Source organism: Amia ocellicauda, chromosome 1 (genome assembly GCF_036373705.1).
Source record: "Amia ocellicauda isolate fAmiCal2 chromosome 1, fAmiCal2.hap1, whole genome shotgun sequence".
Lineage (NCBI taxonomy): Eukaryota > Metazoa > Chordata > Actinopteri > Amiiformes > Amiidae > Amia > Amia ocellicauda.
The window spans coordinates 11,620,574-11,645,024 of NC_089850.1; the positions used below are offsets into that span (position 1 = coordinate 11,620,574).

At 42.9% G+C, this 24,451-nt stretch overlaps 3 protein-coding genes across 9 annotated transcripts in view; 1 reads left to right on the forward strand and 2 right to left on the reverse strand.

The window, feature by feature from the left end:
- The window catches only part of zdhhc14 (zDHHC palmitoyltransferase 14), a 74,448-nt gene extending 65,530 nt beyond the window's left edge, over nucleotides 1-8,918 (reverse strand). The window contains exon 1 of the mRNA XM_066719201.1: nucleotides 7,489-8,918. Coding sequence (XP_066575298.1) covers nucleotides 7,489-7,727 — 239 coding nt within the window. The 5' untranslated portion in view covers nucleotides 7,728-8,918. The remainder of the gene's footprint in view (nucleotides 1-7,488) is intronic.
- A 396-nt stretch (nucleotides 8,919-9,314) lies between these two features.
- On the forward strand, nucleotides 9,315-17,295 carry tmem242 (transmembrane protein 242). Its single transcript, XM_066719089.1, has 4 exons — nucleotides 9,315-9,575; nucleotides 9,872-9,972; nucleotides 12,400-12,537; nucleotides 15,357-17,295. Exons 1-4 carry the CDS (start codon nucleotides 9,503-9,505, stop codon nucleotides 15,468-15,470), a joined length of 426 nt encoding a protein of 141 aa, XP_066575186.1. The 5' UTR covers nucleotides 9,315-9,502; the 3' UTR covers nucleotides 15,471-17,295.
- Nucleotides 17,296-20,903: 3,608 nt separating this feature from the next.
- arid1b (AT-rich interactive domain 1B) overlaps nucleotides 20,904-24,451 on the reverse strand; it is a 180,955-nt gene continuing 177,407 nt past the window's right edge. For all 7 annotated transcript variants that reach the window (XM_066718720.1, XM_066718555.1, XM_066718637.1 and 4 more), the window contains one exon: nucleotides 20,904-24,185. In XM_066718720.1, coding sequence (XP_066574817.1) covers nucleotides 22,335-24,185 — 1,851 coding nt within the window. In that variant the 3' untranslated portion in view covers nucleotides 20,904-22,334. The remainder of the gene's footprint in view (nucleotides 24,186-24,451) is intronic.

Genomic DNA, 24,451 nt, shown 5'->3' on the forward strand with positions numbered 1-24,451 from the left:
TATAGTTAGTACAAAGCACCATCTTTGCCTTTCAGTTTAAAGTGGTGGGCTCCAGCTACAAAGTGGAGAGCGCCGTTTGGAGATTTAAGCATGCCAAACTCATTTACCTTTTTTGCAAGGCCTAATAATAATAATGACAAATACAAAGACTCGAGGATCAGACACTGCTTAAAATGCTTTAGTATAATACTCCCGTTTCCCATTTATTCTACACATACATAGCAAACTGTGACTCATTTTGCAGTGTCATTCAATAAAGGCAGACTGGATGAGACAAGGTTGAGTCACCAGTCAACACTGCAGTATAGCGTAGCCCAGACCTGGCTTTTAGGGAGCTGTCTGAAGCTTTGACGTGATCTCTGAGGAATGTGTAATTGTATAGCACTACCAGCTCAATAATTATAGCCATAAACTGTGCTTACCTCTTACTGTATGTATAATGGCTGTTTTCTGGTCAAGCACTCAGGCTATCATTGACTGATCTCAGATGAAGAGATTGGTTTATAAGCATTGGCAGAGTTTCAAATTTAACCAAGCAAAATACACCAAGTTCGCCGACTGCCATTTTGTTAGTCACTTCGTCCGTTTGCGAAATGTCCCGATTAAAAATGAAACCAGGCAACAAATGCCCAGGCTAAGTATCCAACTGCCAAAGTATTTTAATTGACACACAAAAGCTGAAGTGCAATGTCTTAGACCCAGTTGAACACCTGCAAACAGCACTTAAAGCCTTAATCTGTAATCTGCTCAACAGTTTTCCTCAATGGGGGCCCTGTAGCCTACACACAGTGCTGTAATGGTGGTAGTGAACAGCTGAGCCCTAACAAGAGCAGTCTGGAAGCTTTTTCTAGCCCCCGTATACTGATGGCTTTTAAAACTGCAAACACCCACTGCACTGCATCAGTACTTGTGAAATATTAAGTGGGCGAGTTCTAGTTTTTAAAACGCATGCTGCTCATGGCTGAACTGCCATTTCCACCTAAGTCTCTCTTACTTCCCTGTGTCTTGGTCTTCTCCCGAGTGAAACCTGCATGCAGCTACAGTAAAGCCAGACAAGCCCCATCCCAGTCTGATCTAAGGAATATCACTGCATGAACCAAGGGAAGGAAGCCTTTTCTTAACCATGAAAATCATTACCCCCCAAAATCTCAATACAATCAAAAGAATATACCCTTATTCAGCACGTTCTACATTTGCAGGGATGGAACTAACATCCTCGTTTTGCATTGCATCCTTTAACCTCTTATTGTGACTTGCTGGCATTTTTATCACTACTTTAAAGTTCACGGTTAAGTAACCAAGTGCAAAACAGCAGGGAGTCATTTACAGGGAGTCAATTGTCTCAACAGTCTCCTCCTTCCCTCCATAAGGGGAATATAAAGTCAGGTTTAGATCCACTTCCTTGTACAACTAATTCAATGCCTTCCTAGTTCTGTTGGAGCAATTAGGACAGACACCAACTCCACATTTTTGTATCGAAAGCTCAGATTCCATGCAACAACATAGACATTTTATCCTGTATAATTTAGTGTGCATTCAGAACTATACCACCCTTGCTATACTGCCGATTCAAATACATCACAGTTTTGCCTAATATTAGTTGTAAAGTATTTGTGACTCTTGCTCTTCTCTTCTTCATGTCTCACTATATCACGGCCCTCAATCTATTGTGATTATTTTTTATTAGACCCCAACACCAACGATATAATGAGGGGGTGGTGTAGTAAGAACTTGTGATGCAGCCTCCACAACAGTAGTTCATTGTTCCGACAAATTGTTCATGACCTACTGCCCTCTCTCATTAATGCATCATCCATCTGGTCGGAATGTCTCTTTGGCTCGGAATGCTTTCTTTTATTGGTTCTATTGGTTCTGCCAGCTTTAGGCATTCTGCCCTGAGGGTAACATTCTTCAGCATAATTTAGAAAAATATGTATTTGCTCATTTATTTGTGTGTGTGGGGAGGGGTGTTTTCTGACCAACATCTGGTTAAATAAGATTGTTTATAATGCCTTCTTTAATGAGACAAGCTGGGGTTTCAAACAGATGTTCTTGTAGGCCATGCTATCCTTTGCATATTTACAATTTGGCAAGCATGCCCTATCATATGCACCAAACAACACTAGCTTGGTAAGCTCCAAGTGGTATGAGTGAAATACATATCCAGGTCTACATCTGTCCCCTAAATAATTACAGCCCATGAGACATGTTCCATGTCCAAGCTCAAGTGAGCTTGAGCCTGTAGCCTAAAACTAAAAAAGAAAATTCACTTTTAATATATAATTTAATAAAGAAAACTGGAATATGGTTTCTGGGAGCTATAGCAAAAAAAAGAAACAACACAAATCTGAACATGCATGCAATATCTATTGAGCAAGCAATTAATTCTCTAAAGAGAGTTTTAAAAGCAATTATTGTTCCATAAATGTATAGATCATTACACATTGGAATCAAATTCTCAAATTTAAGTTCTCCAAAACTAATATACAGTACTGAGGTAACAGGAATTTGATTATTATTAATCATGGGGGAAGCAGGAGCCAGATCAATGTCAGGAAATACAGTCTAGCTATGCTGCACACTCCATGTGGCCATAACACTTGTGGAGTTAGAACTATTTAATTATCACCAATCTAGAACTCTCTCCAGTCTGGGTGACTAAGTACAAAGTATACTCATAAAACCAGAGATTGTCTTGTTCTGGAGCAGACACTTCTTGCACTGAAGCCCAAATATCAAGGTAATATCCATACGTCACAAAATACTGTACTTCAACTTTAATTTGTATATGGAATTTGTTTTACGATTGTTTTCCAATCTCGTGACAGTTTATAATGCATAAATGCTTGAAATTATGGAGATTTTGGGGGGAATTTAGCAGTCAATGATTTCATGTCACTAAATCGATCTCAATGTTTAAGAAGTTTAAGAGAGTGATTAGTTGAACTTGGTGTTTAAAAGCTCAGGTGCAGTGAAAACCTAAAGACATTGTCGCCCTTCAAGATTACAGTTGTGGAACACTGACCTACACTAACAACAATAAATAAAAATAAATACTCATTATGTAAGTGGTGTTAGACTGACTGTCCCTTCTAAGCTTCCTCCTATTGTCAGTTTGAAAATAAACATTCTCAGACAGACTCCCTTAATCCTCTGAATTGTTAGTAAAGGACTCCAGAGAGAGGAAAGAGAAATGAACGTTTTACCCAGAATGTCTCATCTGTCTGTGTCCCATGGCTTCACAATCACTATATACCCCTTGAATCTGGAGAAAATCCAACCAGCAAAAGCTCAAAAGGATTAAGCGGTACATACCTCGTACAGTTATGAACTCAGGATGGGGACAACAGTTAATGAAAGCCCCTCTGTGCTGTATCCCCCCTGCTCTGCCACACCAGGTGCCCATCAGGCAGAAACACAGTCACGGCACACAGATACCGACAGTATTATCCTACATCTGTCAAAGTCACAATCCTGCCTTCTACTTACACAAGAAAGGCCGAATTGATGTCAGATGAAAACAAGCTGAAATCTGACAAGACACAGTGGTAAAAAAACAAAAGGCAAGACTTCCAACAGCTGGATCACAATCAGTTGCTTTTCCTGAATGGGAGTCTCAACAAGTGAAATATTGAGAACAGATGTTCAGGTAGGAGAGAGACATCACCCGTCAGGCAGAAAGCCAGTGTTAATTTGAGTACATTGTGAGGATGGTGGCACTCAATGACTAGATTGCACAATTAGAGCTAGAAAAAAAAAATATATATATGGAGTCCTTAATACACAGCTATTCACACCACAGCGGTACACACCACTGCAGTAATCATAAAGGTTTTTGAAAGCTACCAATCCATGCAGATCACAAGACCTCTTATGAACTCGGGGCAGGGACACCAGCACTTTAATACAACATCAAGCACCCCAGCAGACATGGAGGTTGAAAATTCAAAATTCAGATGACCCCAATAGGAACTAATGAAAAAGATATGTATTTGGCCAATCTGCTGAGAAACCAGTGGTAATAAATCCATTTTACCTAGCTGGCCTCGCATCAGTGATCTGTCACAGTAAGTAAATGTCATCATCCTGCGATTGTGTAACACTGTCCTCAGGACCAGACCTCATCTCCCCTCCTAATGAAACAGTCAGAACAAGTATAAGAGTGGCATAAGGCTTCTATACAGACTTTCCACTAGAACATTTCCACCATGAAGAGATTTAAAATAAAATACAGTTTAAAAGACATACTGAGAGGATAGCATTTGTTTTATTATTAGTCGTGTCTGTCCTCCCTGCCTGTCAACATTAGATAGAGAAGACCTGTAAGTCCGGGGAATTGTCCCAGATTCCAGTTCTGCGTACTCCACCGAAACAAAATGTCAAAGCAAATAGTTGATTATTTGATTTTTTCTTTGACTGTTTGAACTTTGGTTTTCTGAATAGACCGGTTTGAAACCAATCATGCACTTTGGTTTGCAAAAAGAAACAAGGTCAGGGAAAGATGTCACAACTGCCAACACCGTGAAGATTCAGACAGATATTGTGCAATGGTATCATAGCCCTCCTTTAGTGTATATTCACATTGCATCTCCCCACACAGGAAGTGCACACATTTAAATACTGAGCCAATGTCTGTGAGGAGCTACACAGAGTTTTGATGTAATGGTTTCCAGCTCATGGCAGACACTGTTGCGGTGTTGTGTAACAAGGCACCATAAAGAAATCTCAGACTTTCTATGAATTGAGCTTGAACTTCATTTCACAGTTCCCTATTAACCACGTGCTAATCAGGCCTGGCACCGGTACAGGAATATGGGGCTTCTCTTCAACATCTGAACATTTTGCTGCTCCTACTGTACAGGAAGCTGAACCAATTCAGATCCACTGTGTAGAGTAACTCCTGCCTTTATGCAAGCAGAAGACCCTAGATGTCACATGGAGAAAACATATGTTACAGCAAACATCAACTTGATTTGAATCTAGTACCTCATAAGTCTAGGTTAAAACCGTACAATTACCCTTTTCCTTTTATATTTTACTTATGCCAAAACTTTTTTCCCCCCAATGTGCTGCAGTAGGCCCTAGATGTTGAAATTAAATCGATTACACCACTTATTTTCAGTTTAAGAAAGATCCATGATAGTTTTAAATAAGGTAAAAGGTACTCTACTTCTACTGCCCAGATTTCCTTTTCCCCCCATAACAAAATAGTTGAGAGATTAAGGGAAGAATAAAATGCAATCCTCACACCAGCAGTGACACTCACTGCACACACAATCAAAATAATGGGTGGCACAGAAAACCAGGATAGATTAAAACCTATTGCCTGCAGTCACCCTGTTGGGGGGGACCCGGTCTGTCCGGCACAACACATGCAATAAAACAGTTAAAACAAACAGTCTAATCCTCAAGCATGAAAACGCCAGATGCCACACACTAGAAATACTGCTGGCTCAGCAGGCAGCCTCCATCTCTAAACCGTGTGAAGAACAGTGCCATTGAAAATCTTTGCTGGGAATCTAGCCCTCCCTCTGGTCCAGTTCACAAGCCCCACATTGAGCTGCATTTCATTCCATGTTGGCATTCTGCATGTCAGGTCCGAGGTCAGTTGACCTAACACGCAGCCTGCTCCAGGTGGGCAGACACCCGGACATCGGAGATGACACACAACTGGCTGGGGTTGACAGGTAAATTCACCACCTCAGGCAAACACTACATGCAGAGCAGCAGCTGTCATGTTGAGTTCAACCCATATGCTCCCAGTGAGCCTACAGAATTATAGCCTAACCAATTTGCAAGAATCTTCCTTGTGTCATGATGGCCTTTTTTCCTGGGGAATGGAATGTCAAAAAAATAAAATAAAACAACAGCAAAAAAGAGGAGGGGTGGTGCACATGTTGCTATGAGGAAGTTCTATATGAATTTTCAAAATTCCAGCTGAGGGTGACGCGAGTAGGGCTCAAAGCGGGCAGCAGACATTGGATGAAAAGCCGAGTATAAACTAGAGAATAACATGATAAACCACAGAGCCCACTGACCCTTTGTCATTCTGCACCTATGGTTGTATTTCACCTTCACCAAAACATAGATGGACAAAACATAACAAGCCTGGATTATGAAGATCTATAAGCACAACATTCAGAGGATGTAACAGAACATAATGATGGTTAAAGCAGGACAAATTAACACTCATACATCAATAGAAAATTCTTATGATTAGTGAACATTATTGCAGAGACTGGCATATTTGCGCTGACAAAACAAAATAAGCATTAAGGGCCTGCAATGTGACGCATCACTCCCTCCGAAAATGAAAGATTGAGCACAACACTGGGACACCACCAAACAACACGGCTTAATGGGATCCTGAACCTGAACCTGATCCTGAGGCGATGCAGAATTCCAAAAATGAGCCCACTGAGTTGGGGCCGAGGATGACATCTCTGTGAAATGCTGATACTCTGTAGGATCTTCAAGAGAGTTTAAAATCAAATGATGTGCACTATTTCTCTCTAACAAGTCCCTCAGGTAGCCAAACACTGATTGGGAGGGTAAGCGAGAGCAACATATAACAGTGTGTATTAACAATTATCATTGTTGTGGACCTTCAGAAGACATCAGTCCAAGTGCACTTAGTAACTGGTTATGTCGGAGGACCCAGCAGGCTTCACACACTGGATTCACAACCACATACGTTTTGACACTAATGTGGCTAAAGAAACTCTATGCAACCCCTTAGAACAGACAGTTTCTTTTGGTTTATGACTGAAGACAACGAGACAACGTAGACTTGAATACTACATGAGATAAACAACGCAAGTTACTAAATAGGTCTGAACTTCCCTTTCACCTTTCGTTAAGACAAGGAACAAAAAACTTTGCATAGCAATTAAATCGACGTCTTTGCACATAACGGAAACAGATGCTACAGATCTTCCTCTGTTTACAAACTTTCACCCCGAACAATTGTGATTGCCAAGAGTGTGGGAAATCAGCCCTTTTCCAGCAGCAATGTGTATAGCTAATTTTTGGGGTTTGACTCAAAAAAGTAATAATAAACTACTTAAAATGAACACAACTTTTCCTCTCCAAGGCACACCAGATTGTTGTATAACTATTAGATCATTCAATGTTTATATAATTTACAGCAGCTCTAATCCAGCTTTTCTTCATTGCTATTAATATTGCAAGTTTCAAACTTCAGCGTGGAGTCGGACAATGAAACAGTGACTGGACAATCGTTTGGTCAGTGAAGTCCACTGGGGGTCGGCGTCCCTTCCCCACTGAAAAACACGTGTTCGGTTGCAATACTGATAATGGTCATCTAAACCGAGGACCGAGCAAAGGAGGATTTTGCAGTGGGGTGCCTCACTTGAACCCACTAACAATGCACTGCGCTAGCGGGCATTCGAGAGTGTGGCCACCGTGACGTCACCCACCTGCAGTTTCAATCACATTTGTCCCATTTCTCTCAATTACAGCACTTACTCGAAAGCGAAGAACAGTCCGCTGGTGACCACGATGAGGACCAGGGTGAGGTAGAAGACCCCGGTCTGCCTTGCCATCATGATCCTGCCATTGCAGTAGAATTTATTCCTGCCCGGGAACGCTTCCCACTTCCTCCTGGGGACCTTCTTCTTGTGCGGGGACTCCATGGGCGACGAGCTGCGAGTGCTGATCTGACTATACTCGCAGTCATTCGTGGGCCCGCCACCCCCGGGAGGCATCAATCACAACTGGAACCCCCCACGACCAAACCAGCAGCCTTCCGCCGCCAAGAAGCCAACGCGGAGGGGTTAAAGCAGCAGAAAAAGCAGCGATTATGTAAGCTTTCCAAAGCTGCTGGATGACTATCCGGAGAAAGGAGGATGGTACCGAAATTCAAAATCCCCGTTGAGTTCCACGCATTTCCACGCCTACGAGATGTGTGGGTATCTGACAATTGAAAACGGGCTACTATAGAGCAGTTACAATTACATGCCTCGGTCAGGTGTGTCTAGTAATGTAATAAAATGTCACTTCCACGTGTAGAATAGGATCCCCTGGTTTCTGCTCTGCTTCACACTAATTCACTTTACAGCACAGGAATCCGTCCGGGTCTCTCTATCCGCGATTACGCACAGCATGTCAGAAAGGCCATTGCAAGAAAGAGCATCCCCTCGTTTGCTTAAATAACTCCTCCATTGTGCTTCCCCATCCAAAGAGAGGCAATTCTGACAGATTTAGTTTCGGGGGATGAGTTGCAAACGAGTCCCTTCTTCCTCCTCATACAATCAGCGTTTTTTAGTTTACTTGCATCGAATAACTTCAGTTGGTCATTTCCGTCACTGGATTCTTCGTTCCGACTGTCTTCTTGAACAGACTTTGTTTTACATTATTTATTCAAGAATAGGACAAGCAAATACAATCCAGAGTGGCAGGCACATCACCAGATGCCTCCGATTTTCTCCTCTTGCCTCGAAGAAGCGGTGCTGGGTGCTGGTCGGTATCCCGGTTTGCGGCGAGCAGCTGTTAAACCCGATCCACACATGTTCACTTCAGAGTTGGAGACACAAAAAGGTGCGTTTTATGTACATAGGTAGAAAAATGGCTTCATCCCTGCATAGTAGAGAACCGAGGGTGGAAATAATCGACAGCTTTGACAACAGCAGCTTGTTCTGCGCTGCCTTTACGCCCTCGGTCAAAAACAACACAAACGACACACCGCGCTAGCCTTCTGTTGCTGCGCTCTTGCTGGCACACATGCCGTCTTCAACCACCGCCTGCTTCCCTCTCCTCTGCGCTCTGAAAAGTTGCAACATCCCCAGTCTGAATACCCCCAGCGAGCAACGTTTCGTGTTTTAATTGCGTGGAGGAAATGCATTCGCACTGCCGCCACCTTCACGTGTCCAGCGCGCACTGCAACTCACACGCTTCTATTTCTCGAGGTAGCGCAGACTGCCGCGCACGGCATGCTGGGGATTGAAGTAGTTGCGTCCCGCCCCTTCGTTGCGGGAGACGGCGAGTTGTACATTAGGGACTACAAATCCCAGCAGCGCCTAAAGGCCACGCCGTTTTCAGTTCTCCTCGACTGAACCAACCGGGTTCTTTGAATTGAATGCAAGGTAGCATTGCGTCCAACACTTATCTGGGAAATGTAGTCTTTGGTTAAACATATTGTTTTAATTGCATATGTACGTATTTCTTAACATATGTTTAACATCACCGTAAACCCGTAAACCACACTGCTAGTTGTTCTTCCTTTTTCCTGTCTGCTCCATATATTGTCCGTGTAGAAACAAACAAGTACACACTCATTGATACCGTTTCGGAATGCGCACATCCCCAAAACATACACAATTGTATACTTTCTTAGTTCTACAAAAGGTATATATCGGATTTATAAAATAGAGATAAACATAGGAACGAAAAGTCACCTTTAAATGCGGGACGTGCGTGGTCACTGCGGGGCGTGTGCGGTCGGACAGCTGTGCGTGTGACACTCGAGCGGCACGGCGGCGCAATGTTGGACGCGGTGGAGCCCGAATCCGCTGCAGCCCCGGGTGAAAACGGAGATAAACTGTCCACGGTCAAAGGCTAGTGTTTCCTAAAGTCTTTCTCGTAACATTATTTATGTTCCCACTCAACCGTAAATGCTGTTTGTAGCGTCTGAGATTGACTAGACTTAAAACACCTAGTACATCGTATTTTTTTTGCTCCATAGTAAGTTAATATTTATATTACTCCCACGACTAATAATAACAACAATAATACTACTACACCCTGTGAAGTAATAATAATTATAAATGTAATTTGAGGCTATAGATGCCAGAGTGTGTGGTGTTTGATGCCTGTGCACATGTCTGATCATTTCCTAATCCCTGTGAATCAGGCTGCCTCTTCCTTGGCACCGTGGCCACGGCGGGGATGGTGGCCGGGTTTGGTACGACGCTGGCAGTGGCCAAGAAGAGAAGTCCTAACTGGTTCAGCAAGGTAAATGTACAGCTGCACGACCTCTGTGGTGTTTTCTTCACTATACACAAAACAGTTGAAAGACAGAGCTATGCATCTTGTGAACCCCTTACGTCCTGTGTATACTAATACTGCAGCTGCAGTCCCTATCCACTGTTCATCAGGTCTTCTCCCTCCTGTAGTTGTTAATATCTGGTAACCGAGGTGGTGATGCAGTAACACATCTTTAATAGAAGTATTTTCTGTCTGAAGAAGAACAGTACACATTTGGTCCAATATGTTGTGTTTCTGTTAGCATTGATCATGGTTGGAAGTTATAGATATATATTATTGTTTAATTTCCTTGAAGGTGCATCAGGATTTCTTTTCTGATCAGTTTCCTTTATAGTGTAGAACGTATGGTATTAAAAAGGGTAACTGTGGACTTATAAATGTGTAATTTATTTAAGGGTAGACCCGACGATCCAGAAGATTTTTGATTTTCAGTTTTGAATTTCAGATGGTACAGAAATACATTTATTATGTCCGTGGAGTCAATCTGGAGTAGGATGCATAACTAAATACATGGTATAAAATACTTTGAAATTACAGGCATGTCTTTTTCAGTCTGTACCAGTTTTTTTCACCTCACTTTCTTATATGTTTACAGCTGTGAAAAGGCATGTTTATTTTTACAAATATTGTTCATAATTAAATCAGAAGTAATGTCTTGCGTAGATCCTCAAATTGTTAGCCTACTATTTTTGAGAAGTAATCTAAACACAACATGGTTTGCTCTTTGTGTCTTGAGGGCCATCTTCATAAATAGACATTTTTGAGACAATATGCTTTTAATATGGTAAAATATGATTTGCAATACTCCTGTTTGGGCCATTTAACTAAGTGACCCATGATATATAGGAAACCAGAAGCTGTAAAACAGACAATGAAGTCCTTTTCTCTTTCCTGGAACTAATTTGTTCCTGACTCATAAATGTTGTCCTCTACTTATACCATCTCACACTTTGGTCAGGCTGGATAACTTCCTCAGAGCTCATATGACCAAGAGCTTGGAACACAAAACTGAACAGCAAATAGTGTCATTGTGTGGCCAGTGCATGTGATTGCAATATATTTTATTATTAATAGCACTGGAGTGGACTGTCAAATAAGAATTGACAAGGCCTTCCAGTTGATTGTATTAAGGCTTGGGGGCCACAAGTATGTATTTGTAGAATATTAAAAAGAAGAAGAAGAAAGAGTTGTTTTTGCATTGTGGAATGTCTGCGCACATTTTTAGTACTGCTCTGTGAGTTTCCAAAGACCACAAAAAAGCACCACTGCCCTGCTTCCCCCAACCCCCTATGGCAAGCTTGAGAGTGAGATGTGTTTTCATGCAGAGAGGACACAATGTACACACATGTGCTCCCAGGCATTTAATGTACGTGCCGGATAAGGGTATCCCATGTACTGAAGTGAGAAGTTTGTAATGCATGTATTTTTTTTTTTACAGCAAGTGCAAGTTATTTTAATTCAAAATTGTAACTTTGGTGTGAGAGAATGCCCTTTATAATCCAAAAAGCAGTACTCAAATGTTCAAACATTGTATAACTGTTCCTAGTGTTCTAGGTTTTGCTTTGATGTGACGTTTAAATTGCAGTGTTTATGATTAACTCCCCAGAATAAATCACAAATACTTGACAATAGAATACAAAGATCTTTAGTCTTTCTTTATTATGAAACCTAAAATATATATATATACATGCATATTAAAAGTCTTCAAATAGAATAGCAGATAAAGCAGAAACAACACAGGTTTAATAAACCGAACTTTCATGGAATTTCAACTCTGCAGGTTTATAGGCAGTTTTAGATCAGTGGTTCTCAACCCTAGTCCTGGAGGACCCCCTACCCTGCTGTTTTTTGTTCCACCTGAGCTCTCAATTACTTATTTAACTAATAAATTCCCAATTCAGAGCCTTTTAATTATTTGAAACAGTACGGGTTTTAAGTTGATTAAAATTGTATGAGGAACTTATCTTATTAAGATACCAACTTTTGCACAATTAACAAAAGTCAAATGTAAGCAAATTATTACTTCAATTAAGTGTCGAATTAAGTAATTGAGAGCTCAGCTGCAACAAAAAACAGCAGGGTAGTTTAGAGAACCAACTGATTTAAATACTCAGTGAGGTCAAACCTAGAAAGTAACACCTGCTAATAAAGCATTATGATAATAGCTTATTAATATTATCTGATGCTTTCAGCAAAGCCCACCCACATTCAAAAACAAAACACAATCCTATTCTAAATGTACAAATATCTATAAAAGTTATATACCATACAGTTATTCAGACCTTGCCTCTAGCTCTCTGGGCCCAGAATTGCAGATCCCTGGACTGGCTGCTGAAGTGCCTAGCGATGTGAATGCAGAAAGGCTAATCCTTTGCTTTCCATTCTGTGCTGCAGGGAGTGATGGCCACTGCGGCCGTGCCGGAGAGTGGGTCGTCTCTGGCTTTGAGGGCGCTGGGCTGGGGATCTCTGTATGCCTGGTGTGGGGTTGGCCTCCTCAGTTTCGCCATTTGGAAGGCTATGGGAGTTCACAGTGTAAGTCACTTACTATAACTCATCAAGTTAATGAGTCATCTTGTAGCGCTGGCTTAAATACTTCCGACAGGTTTAAATTTGGAACTTACAACTCTTCCTTTGTTCATTTTATGTCATGGAAAGTTTTCTCTTCATGCCTGTATCGTCTCGTTGCTCCACAGCCACCGCAGTGGTAATGATTGGCTCAGTGACGTGTTCTTGTCATGTTAGTAATACTGGTAGGATCCCCAGAGAAGGCAAATTTTTGTTGTCAGTACTCTGCCTGAAGCGCTAACCTAAAAACTCTGTGTACACCTCGCCAAGGGAATCCCAAATAGAAGTCAGTATATTTTTGAAGTACAGGACAAAATAAGGGTTTTATCTGAGCAGTCGTGTGTATATATATATATATACATATATGTATATATATATATATGTATATATATATATGTATATATATATATGTATATATATATATATACACTCACCTAAAGGATTATTAGGAACACCTGTTCAATTTCTCATTAATGCACTTATCTAACCAACCAATCACATGGCAGTTGCTTCAATGCATTTAGGGGTGTGGTCCTGGTCAAGACAATCTCCTGAACTCCAAACTGAATGTCTCAATGGGAAAGAAAGGTGATTTAAGCAATTTTGAGCGTGGCATGGTTGTTGGTGCCAGACGGGCCGGTCTGAGTATTTCACAATCTGCTCAGTTACTGGGATTTTCACGCACAACCATTTCTAGGGTTTACAAAGAATGGTGTGAAAAGGGAAAAACATCCAGTATGCGGCAGTCCTGTGGGCGAAAATGCCTTGTTGATGCTAGAGGTCAGAGGAGAATGGGCCGACTGATTCAAGCTGATAGAAGAGCAACTTTGCCTGAAATAACCACTCGTTACAACCGAGGTATGCAGCAAAGCATTTGTGAAGCCACAACACGTACAACCTTGAGGCGGATGGGCTACAACAGCAGAAGACCCCACCGGGTACCACTCATCTCCACTACAAATAGGAAAAAGAGGCTACAATTTGCACAAGCTCACCAAAATTGGACAGTTGAAGACTGGAAAAATGTTGCCTGGTCTGATGAGTCTCGATTTCTGTTGAGACATTCAGATGGTAGAGTCAGAATTTGGCGTAAACAGAATGAGAACATGGATCCATCATGCCTTGTTACCACTGTGCAGGCTGGTGGTGGTGGTGTAATGGTGTGGGGGATGTTTTCTTGGCACACTTTAGGCCCCTTCGTGCCAATTGGGCATCGTTTAAATGCCACGGCCTACCTGAGCATTGTTTCTGACCATGTCCATCCCTTTATGACCACCATGTACCCATCCTCTGATGGCTACTTCCAGCAGGATAATGCACCATGTCACAAAGGTCGAATCATTTCAAATTGGTTTCTTGAACATGACAATGAGTTCACTGTACTAAACTGGCCCCCACAGTCACCAGATCTCAACCCAATAGAGCATCTTTGGGATGTGGTGGAACGGGAGCTTCGTGCCCTGGATGTGCATCCCACAAATCTCCATCAACTGCAAGATGCTATCCTATCAATATGGGCCAACATTTCTAAAGAATGCTTTCAGCACCTTGTTGAATCAATGCCACGTAGAATTAAGGCAGTTCTGAAGGTGAAAGGGGGTCAAACACAGTATTAGTATGGTGTTCCTAATAATCCTTTAGGTGAGTGTATATCTCATATGATTCCAAATCTGTCTGTTTTGTGAAATAATCCAGGCTGATAAAAGTGTTCACCTCAGATATTATTTGTATTAGTACCTCACATTATTTGCTTGGATAATAAGTAAGGTTCTAATATATTGGATTTCTTTGTATGTTCTGCAAGAATTTTTGTGTGCGTTTTCATTTTCTTTTTGAATTGGCTCCTATACATAATGCTTTTAGATCACTAGATCACAGGAGAAAATGCACCCAGTGGTGGACAATGAAATGAGAAACAAGATTATATATTAATTCAAATACTAGTTTATTAAAATAAATGCACTCATTAGTTGTGCCTTATAAAACAAAAAGGGTGTGGCAAAAAACATAGTTGACTATCAGTGGTTAAACAGAGGCTACCACAGATACATAGTGAAGAAAGGAAAAATAGTCACTCTTATGGTTAAGAATAGAACAGGTGAAATGCACCAGGGTATGACTCAGCTGATTAACTGACTGTAAAATTACACAGATCATTATTTTGTGTGCGTGTGTTGGGCGGGGGGGTATCTCTGTGATCTAGACAAACCTGCTTCAGCATCTATAATCTTCACGCTAAAAGGAGAAAGTTCAGTGGACACTTTCGTTTTTTGGATTTGCGTTTCAGATTTCTTAGATCTGTCTTTTGAATGGCTTCTGGGTGTTATTTTATCACACACAGAACTATCTCTTTTAACAAGCCGAGACTTGTCCAGCGCTCGGGAAGTGTGGGGTTCTGTCAGTCGCCCACGGTGGCAGACAGACTTATTTGCAGACGGGCGGCAGGGCGCTGGCAGGCACTGAGCTGTTCTCCAGCACACTTCCCCCGTCGTCTGAAAGAGACCTTGTCAGAAGTCATTTGGGTATTGGATCTTTAATTATGCCTGAGCAGAGAGCAGACGAGAGGCCATAGCAACACACACTGGAGGACAGGGCTGTTTAAATCCAGTCTTCGAGTGCTTGTTTTTCATTCCACCTGAACACCCTTTTGGTAGATTGACCCACTCGTTCACTTGACTGAACCGGTTAAAACCGTTTCCCCAAGTCTAATTCAGGTGATGATTTTAAGAGATCTACAGTTTCTGTGAACTAGTTGTTTTTAATAAAGCTGCCTTTTTATCTCGCAGTTAAGAGAGTTTCGGGAAAAGATGCAGTCGATCATCCCAGCTGTCCCGAGGAACGAGGAAACCCAAGCAAAAGCTGAACCGTTCGACTGGGAGAGTCTCTTCAAGTCGAAGTAACAGCTTGTGACATTCCTCTGATGCTGACCTTCAGCCCGGGTTTTTTTAAAATTTTATTTTAGGACATCATGAACAACTATAAATGCCTTCAAATGTCTGGAGCTCAATTTCCACATTGCTGGCTGGTTGAGACTTGACAGGCCTCTTTAACCTGTCAGCAATGTCACTGTTCGGCCAACGATTTAAGTGGTTATTTTTTCGGGAGGCGGGCCCACTCGAGTCACGGAATTGAATCTGTCAAGGGAATAGCGTGGACTTTTAAAATGCTGTCTGCTGAAGAGAAGTCTGTATTTGACTATTTCAGATGTCAGGTAAGCCATCAAACCACAAGCTGTAGTTCCCACTGACCACACACTAACGGACATAATTTCAACATGATGTTTACTCTGGGGGGAAAAACGCTGGGTTTAACATTTAAATTACTCTTACGGCCAGAGATGCACAGATTTAAAAAGTCAATTCTAACTGGCACAATTGACTGGCTTGCTGTTGCTGAATGTACTACACTCGCATGGCAAAATGGACGGTTATTTTAGGCAACTGGTCAATATGTAAGACTTCCTATATTCCTATTCAACACAAATGCAGTTTAATTGGCTGAAAGCATGCTGGCATGTGGAACATTGGCAGCTGAAATGCTGAAAATGAGCAATAGTCTATTCTGGAAACTCAGCTGTCAACTGAAAATATGTTGACAAGTCAAGTTGTCAGTCAGTGAGACGTGGTCAGTTTTTAGAGCTGATAAGAATTGCTTAAAAATATACTTGTGTATCCGTTGAGACTTGTGTTGAAGACAGGTGCGTCCGTGAGTATGCAAAGATAATCTGATTTGAAGGATTCGATCTTTTACTTTTCATGTTCGACTGCAGACTGTCCTTATGTCCTTATGTGTGTGAGGGTTTGGGGTGACCATTTTAGAATACGTTTGTAAATAACACTTGATTGTATTTATTGATTACCATGTTCAAATATAATTTTATCTGTGATGTTCATAGACATCTGAATTAGTTTGCATTGAAGAGCCGTTTGTGTGGTATGGGGGAGATTTTGTGCTCTCTTGAATATGACTGTTCATGCTACCTACGAATAGTGAGTGAAAATAAACATGCATTCATTTGTTGAAGAAATCAGCAGCTTTTGCAAACTCACTGTAGATGATGCTCAATAGCAGGTAAATACAGACAAAACAACAATGGTTCATCACTTCTTGGAACTATGTTGGGGGTCTTTGTTGTCGTGGAGAATTCAATGCTTCCGTTTCCCAGTGGAATACAAAGCTGGATTAAACAATGTCGTATTTTTGCTGACCTGTTTTCTGAAGGCAAACACTAATCTGCTAAACAGCACCATGCATTTGATCAGTGCTGTGTGCCTTTTCTCTTACTACTATAAACCAACTGCACGTCTGGAATGTCAAAGTCAGTTCAGTTCAATTTCACAGAGTCCAATTTTCCAATAACCAGCCCACAACGGCAAAAGCAGAGAAGTTGGAACCTTCCTGTGTCTGTCAGTGCTACTCCGTTCAGCTACTCAAAAGAAGGCGAGATGTCACTGAGTGCTGCTCTTCCTCACTGGCAGGCCTGCATGCTGGCACAGCTTTCTCCGCCTCATCCAACAACCATTCAGACAAACCATCAGAGAGCAGGATGTGCAGAGACCCAGGACGAAAACCCAGGGCTGAAGTGTGGTGGTATTTGCTGCGAAGCACCATTGGTTCCGCTATGTTTACTGCCGTTCTGTCTGTGTTTGTGTTTATGTAAATCTAGTGGAAACTGGGGATTTGCTGCATTTGTTTTGGAAAATAAAAGAAAAAAATCAAGACCAATGATGCTTGAAGGAGTATTAAGACTGCAAAGGAAATGCCTGTTTTGCACTGTATCATTTAGTAACTACTTTGAATGGCAGGGTCATTTTACTCCCCCCCCCCCCCCCAAACATTATTATATGACTCCAGACTACAACAATTGGTTAGGCAACCATTTCTATAAGAATTGCTCTTGAAAGCAGGTGAACTGGTTTAAAATGGCCATTTGTTTCCAGGCTGCCGTCATATGTTGTTGTTAGTTATATAAATATAGTCCAGACTCTGAAAAACATCCAGGCAATGTAGGTCAGGGGTTTGTGGCAAAATTCCCACTGTACCTCTTCTAAAATTATAGTGCATAGATTTATATTGTTTAAAACTGTATTTACTACAGTTGGCAAAGCTCTGATAGTTTCGGTTAACAACATGGCGGAACCGCGCAATGGTCATTTGCAAGGATCTGCATTTTCTAATTAAATTTTCCTGTATAAACAGCTTCATCAAAATATATATAAATATCGTTACCGAGTATATTTGCTGTATAAAACCAAAAAATGCTTTATATAGTACCACACATAGATATGTCACTGTTGTACATGCCTCAAGTGTGAGTAGAAAGTTATAGTCTGACTGGCCACGGTTCTCTGCACCGACCCACAGTCAAAGCCTACTCCTGTCCTAAAGCTGCCCAGCCAGAGGCCTCTTCTCACAGTGTGGCGCAAGACCCACTGAGTTCTCACTCCACAGCACTGACAGTCACAGACCCCACTGAGCCCCACAAGCAGACCTGCAGGCAACACGCAAACCAGCTGGGGTGGACTGTCCTCCCAGCTGCGTCCACCCCCTCAGATCCCAGAACTGCCACAGTACACTTACACTGCATGGGTAACACCTGACCTGAGCATCTCTGGTTTGTATGCTTTGACGAGATGAAGAACTTGGGAGCCCAAGGTTTTGTTCTTTTGCAGCCTGTTTGCATTGAAATAAAATGACCATTGTAATGGAACATACTGGGTAAGGAAAAGAAAAAAGCAAAACTGTGCAATGCAATAGGGAATTCATACACCCTCCCCAATTTAGTTGTCATTTCTTTGTGTATTGGACACATCTGTTCAGATTACAACTCGAGACCCTTTGATCGTCTCGAGCCTCAGTTTGAGTCACTGATTCTTACTGCCGTGTTGGTACCCTTGTACTACAGTGTGTATGTAAAACACTGTGTTAGTGATTATAAAGCTGTCTGGGATGAAGATAAAACATCATCATTTATACTAAGGTATTCATTTCAGTAGAATGTGTGTTCCTCAGGGTCAGGGCTATGGGACGCCCCTGTCCTTACCGTTGTGGAACTCGGATGTCAGTAATCGACACTTTGCTTGGCTGTGGTGTGGTGGGGAGGGATCCTAACAGTGGGCTGCATTGCTCTCTGTCGCCGCTGTAGACGGAGAGACAGGGATCTAACGCACTGGGATGCCATCCTGTTATAAAACCATTTGGGACTTTGCCTTTTTGTAAAAACTACCTCTATTTTGAAGCGTACTCACCTAAACCAGACAGAAATGCCCCGGTCAGAGGGTTAGAATCCTTGCAAACTGTTCCCAGGGCACCTCAAACCCATTCTGACGTCAGACCCGTTTCCTATGCATTTCTGATTCGCTCAAAGAGCCAGTTCAGTTTGCCAGCCTAAAAATAGCCCGGATTTACAGTGCCCACACAGCGCGAGGAGGCAGCCGCCTCTCCCTGCCAGTCCCTGCTGGCAGCTCCACGCGCAGGCCGCCTTTTCAGCCGTACTGACTCATCCTCACGACGAGCACCGCCTGTGCAAACCCCCCCCCCAGGCCGTGGGAGTCTGCGCTGCGGTAATAGGTGCCATGTGGGTTGAAAATCTCCCACAGCTTCCGCCTAAATCATGTTTTAAAATTCCACGCGACTTGTCAGCAGTTGTTCACTTTTTAACATCATATTCCGTTTTCTTCTGATTCTAATGTGCAACATGCAGTTTTTCCCTCAATCCAAGAGCCATCTGAAAGTGTAGAGGCTAGACGAGCTCAGTCACCCTCAAAATATTGGTTTCAGTTCCTTTGCAGACGAGGTGTCCAGCCCTGGTCCTGGAGAGCCCAAATCCAGCTGCTTGTATAGCTCACACATAAGTCATCAATCTTGTAAAGACTGGCAAGAGTATAATTAAGCAGGTGTTCTGGTAAAAACAGTTCATTATCATTATTTTACTCTAATTTATAGTGGAACCTCAAGAAATTAAATGATATAAACGTGGCAGGGGTCCACAGGTAACACTTGAGGATCTGGGGAGTCTGTCGGTGCAAAAAAGTTTGGAATCCTTGCTCAAATCTTGTTCACTTCTAGGACCTCATGAATGGTTCGTTCTGCCCATCTGCCCCCATAGGGTGATTCCCGGGGAATTTTCACCACTGGCGTTTCTACACCATTTCAGCATTTCACCCTCCTCAGAACCGCCACTGATTTTCACACGGCTCACCTTCCACGCCACTGAACACAATCCTCTGCCAAGTCATAGCTTTGACTTATTTACTGCGAGGCGGGCAGGAGGATGTTCTTAGCGCTTTCCGATGAGCTCGTCTTGTAACAAGTCCGTTCACACTTCCTTGACCTGACCTGAATCACACTTGCTTTCAATATTATCCTTGGCATTAAAGGGCGTTTTGTGTTAAATAATGAGGACAATGATTGTGCATGACCTCTTCTGGTCACAGCTGTGTGATGTTCACATTAGAAACACCACGTGCCTTTTTGCCCGAGCGCAGCCCGTTGTTTATTTCTTTTTCAAGCATGGGGAACTAAAAAAAGCCTTCAAGTGGCTGGATTAAGAATCTGAAATTGTGTTTATATTATTTGTATAGGCGAGACATTTTAAGCTTAAATCTCATCCTTCTTATTTCTTAAATAAGAAAAATGTTTAATTTACATTCACTTTAGTACCACTTGGGAAGAAACATTTGAAATGGTTGCAGTTTTCAAATGCATCTGAAATTGTGATCAAACTTCTAAAGAACTAAATACAAAAAATATTTGATTATGCAGCAAAATAAGAATTTGAACAATTGGAATGTCTCAAATGCCTTTGATTTGTAGTTCTTTATTTAAGACGATCACTTTCTAAGCATTGATGTAAGTGTGAATAAAGCATTCTCTCAAGGAAAAGGTTTTTGATTCTGTCATTGTCCTCACCTACACAATGTGGGTAAGCAATAGCAATAGCGATGCAATTTGAATCAAGTATTCCTTAAAGACGACGACAACAAAGACGCATTTAGGACTGAAGACGGGAAGTACTTTGTTTACACAAAGAATCGTGGGTATCTGGATTCACACTGCCCTGAACATGTGATCAGATCAGTGAGTAGAGCAGTAGTGTGGGTTCAGTCCCAGGTGGGAGCACTGCTGTCGTACCCTTGAGCAAGGCACTGTACCTAGATTGCTCCAGTAAATGCCCAGCTGTATAAATGGGTAAAATGTCAAAAATATTGTGATATATTGTAACAATTGTAAGTCACCCTGGCTAAGGGTGTCTGCTAAGAAACTGAGTAATAGAGACTGTCCTCTTCACACCCAGTGGACAACACTACTGACAAAGCATTCAAGAACACCCATCACAGTGCTTAACAAGATTTAATGTACATTTATTCTTAACATGTGGAACATATAGTATAAAGATTTTATACTGAATAAATGATATTCATTGAGCCAGAGAAAAAAAAAGGAATTTACATCAAGTCTGTTGTTTTTTATGTTTTCTTTTTCTTTTTTAAACTACATTATCTGAAATACAAATATGATTTGCATCACTGGAAAAAAAAAAATCTTTGAAATCTGTTCTTCTTCATTCGTTTGTAACCATTACTAGTAACCACCTGAATCTAATCACTTCCCCCTCTGGTTAATGAAGCAATTATTGTGATTGGCTGTTCTCCACAGAACAGAGCATGACTTTTTACATACAGGAACTTTTACATTACCCTCAGTAGAAGATATGACCCAAATAACAAATGATTTGTAATAATAATAACATAATAATAATAACATTAATCAAAATAATAATAATTAAAAACTACCATCACTTTTGTAGTTACCACACCTTTGAGAGAGAAAGTAACGTTCTAACCGAAAATACAAAGAAATAAAAATTGAGGGTATGTTCAATGTACAACTTCTATATACATATCAGCCCAAACAGGCAAAATAGAAAATAAAACAAGTATTAAAGAAACTGTTCTTTTGTGGAAGGTTAATCAGGCTGTGGCGATGACAGGACTAACAAGGAAGCAAGTCAGATTTTATTTTCACCGTTTAACAAAAAATAGAAAGTCAAGATTTATATATTTGTTTTGTTTCGTTTGTTTTTGCTGATAGGCTAATGCAACACTGCCCACTGGTGGTCAATCTTATGTATTGCATGGTATAAAAATGACCCACATCCCTTGGTTCCCCCCCCACATATGTACTTAAACTTAGTCCTATTGCACAATTCTTTCAGAGATGGATACAGATGATCATCTTCTTCAGTAAAATCAGTGATATTCCTCTCTCCCCCCGTCAAGTGGCATGAGAACGTTTTTGTACAATATTCATCACAATTTAAATAATCCAATAATCCGCTTCCCGAAAACAAACAAATCCGTATGAACAGTTATAAAACTCCGAAACATTTAAAAAGAGTGAGAAAAGATACAACACCGTCCCCAGAAATCAGGCATCAACTTTGGTTAAAACAAACAGACACAAAAAAAAAACAGGCAGACAAACAAAATTAAAAAAGGGGAATAAAATACTTAAAAACACATGAAAAAGAGCTGTATTAAAATCATTTTCCCCAAATGCCAAAAGGAAAAAGTGAATGGGGGATGGAGGAGCAAAAAAAAAAAAAAAAAGACCTAAAAAAAAAGAACCCACTTTTTTTTATTATTTTTTTATTATTATTATTTAAATAAAAATATAAAACCACCAATTATATGTGACCTCTTGTTTTGCTTGTGTTGCTGCGTCTCTCCGCCGGGACGCACACGCGAGGCCGGCCCCTCCTGTCATAAGTGGCCGATCTGAAAGAGTACTTCGCAGATGATGCCGGCCACCGCAGAGTTCAGCACCGAGGAGATCGAGATGTCGAGCAGGCGGCCCTCGAACAGCACGAACTCCGAGCGGTTCTCCTCCACCTTGGCCATGGCCAGCAGAGCCTTGGCGGCCCGGCACATCATGTTGACGCTGGGCGGCTCCATGTGCGTGTGGTGGGAGACGTGGTGGAGGCTGTGCTGGCTCTGCTGGTACTGGGCCATGGTCACCCCGTCCTCCAGGAAGCTTATCAAGTTCCCCAGGCTGCCCTTCTGCACAGCGATGGCCCGCGCGGCCAGAGTGTCCCCCTGCGCCAGGTTGGACAGGATGGCCACCGCCATTTCCCGGTACACCTGGTTCTTGCGCTCACCCACGTAGCGCAGCAGGGTGGCGTAGAGCTTCTCCTGCCGGCTGAAGGGCGGGGTGGCCAGGATGAGGTCCACGTTGTTGTCCTGGATGCTCAGTTTGCACAGGGACTCCAGCACCAGCCTCTGGGGGGTGAGGGCAGAGTTCAGGCTGGCCGTGGGGAAGGGGTCCTGGGCCTCCGCCGACGGGCACACCATCCAGTGCAGGAGGCCGTCAAGGATGGGCAGGCAGATGCTCTCGGGGTACACGGAGAGGTCCAGCTGGCCGGCGATGTTGGCCAACGTGACCAGGGTGTTCTCCCGCAGCACGGACAGGCAGTCCCACCACCACTCGTCCTTGCTGCAGGCCAGGCCCCGGTCCTGCTCCTCTTCCTTCTCGTAGGTCTGGGGCGCCCGCTTCCTCTCAGGGTGCTCGTGGTGCAGGAGGACCAGCTTGCCCAGGAGGAGGACCAGCCCCGGGTGCTTGGACATCTCGGTGTCGTTGCCCGGCACGAAGGACAGGCTACGGATGATGTTGGACACGCAGATGCAGCGCTTGGTCAGCGAGTCCTGCCAGCTGGCCACGGTGGACAGGGGAGCCTCGTCCAGAGTCCTGGGCTCGTCCTCCAAGAGCTTGATGTTGCGATGGTTCTTGGCGTGATGGATCCGGAAGGGGAAGGTCCCAGAGTGGTTTGGGAAAGGCTCTCCTTCCACCAGAGCTCCTGGCCGGGCACATAACATGTCGTCGATGGTCGCTATGATGCTGTTCTCCACCGGCTGCTCCGTGGCGCTCTCCTTGGCGTCGGCCTGGCCTCTCCTCTTTGGGTCGGAGCAGGAGCCGTCGTGGTGGCCCGCCAAGCTTCTCGGCGCCAGCAGCTCCATCTTGCTCTCAAAGTGGGTCTGGATGTGCTCCGTGGAGTCGCCCCCGCCCACCTGCCAGTGCAGCAGCCCGCTGAGGAACTGCTGGACCTGCCCCAGCTGGTCCGAGTGGTCCACCACAAAGTCATCCTCCTTCTTCACCACCTTCACGGGCAGCCTGTCGAATCTGCTGGCTTGCTTCGGCTTCTCTTCGGCTTCTTCAGATGACTTCTCCTCAGCAGGGGTCTGGCTCTCCTCCATAGGGACACTCTCCTCCTTTATTGGCGTCTCTGCCTGAGATGGGCCGAGCTCTTCTGGAACCTTCTCGCTCTCCTCCTTGTCCTTCTCCTCTTTCTCACAGGGCACTTCCCCCAGCCCCGGATCTGGCTCCTCCTCTGGCCCCTTCTCCTTCTCCTTCTCTTCCTGCTCCACCACCACCTCCTCCTCCTCCTCCTCTACCTCACTGTCATTTTCAGAGGAAGAGAGGTCCTCTTCCTTACAGGAGGCAGGTTCAAGGAGAAAACGCTGGCCATCTGAGCCAACTTCATATTCCTTCAGGATGCCAAAGATTTCGATCAAGCACCTTCTGAAGTATTCCACTATGAGCTCAAGGAATCCGGGAAGCTAGCAAAGAAGAAAACAGGGTATAAATGAATGCTTGTCTTACATACAATGCACATACAAGTACTGGACGTCAAAATCACGGGAAGCTGACTGTATAAAAAACACACAGCTTCCTGTCACCTGATCACTCTACGTGTCTTCTGGGTTTGTCTGCCAACGAGTTGTGCTTGGTGTACTTTAAAAGCTCCATTCACAAGCTTAGCTGGACGATCAGACACTGTTAGCCACTGTCCGCGATGGCCCTGGCACTCTTTCCGTCTGGAGCC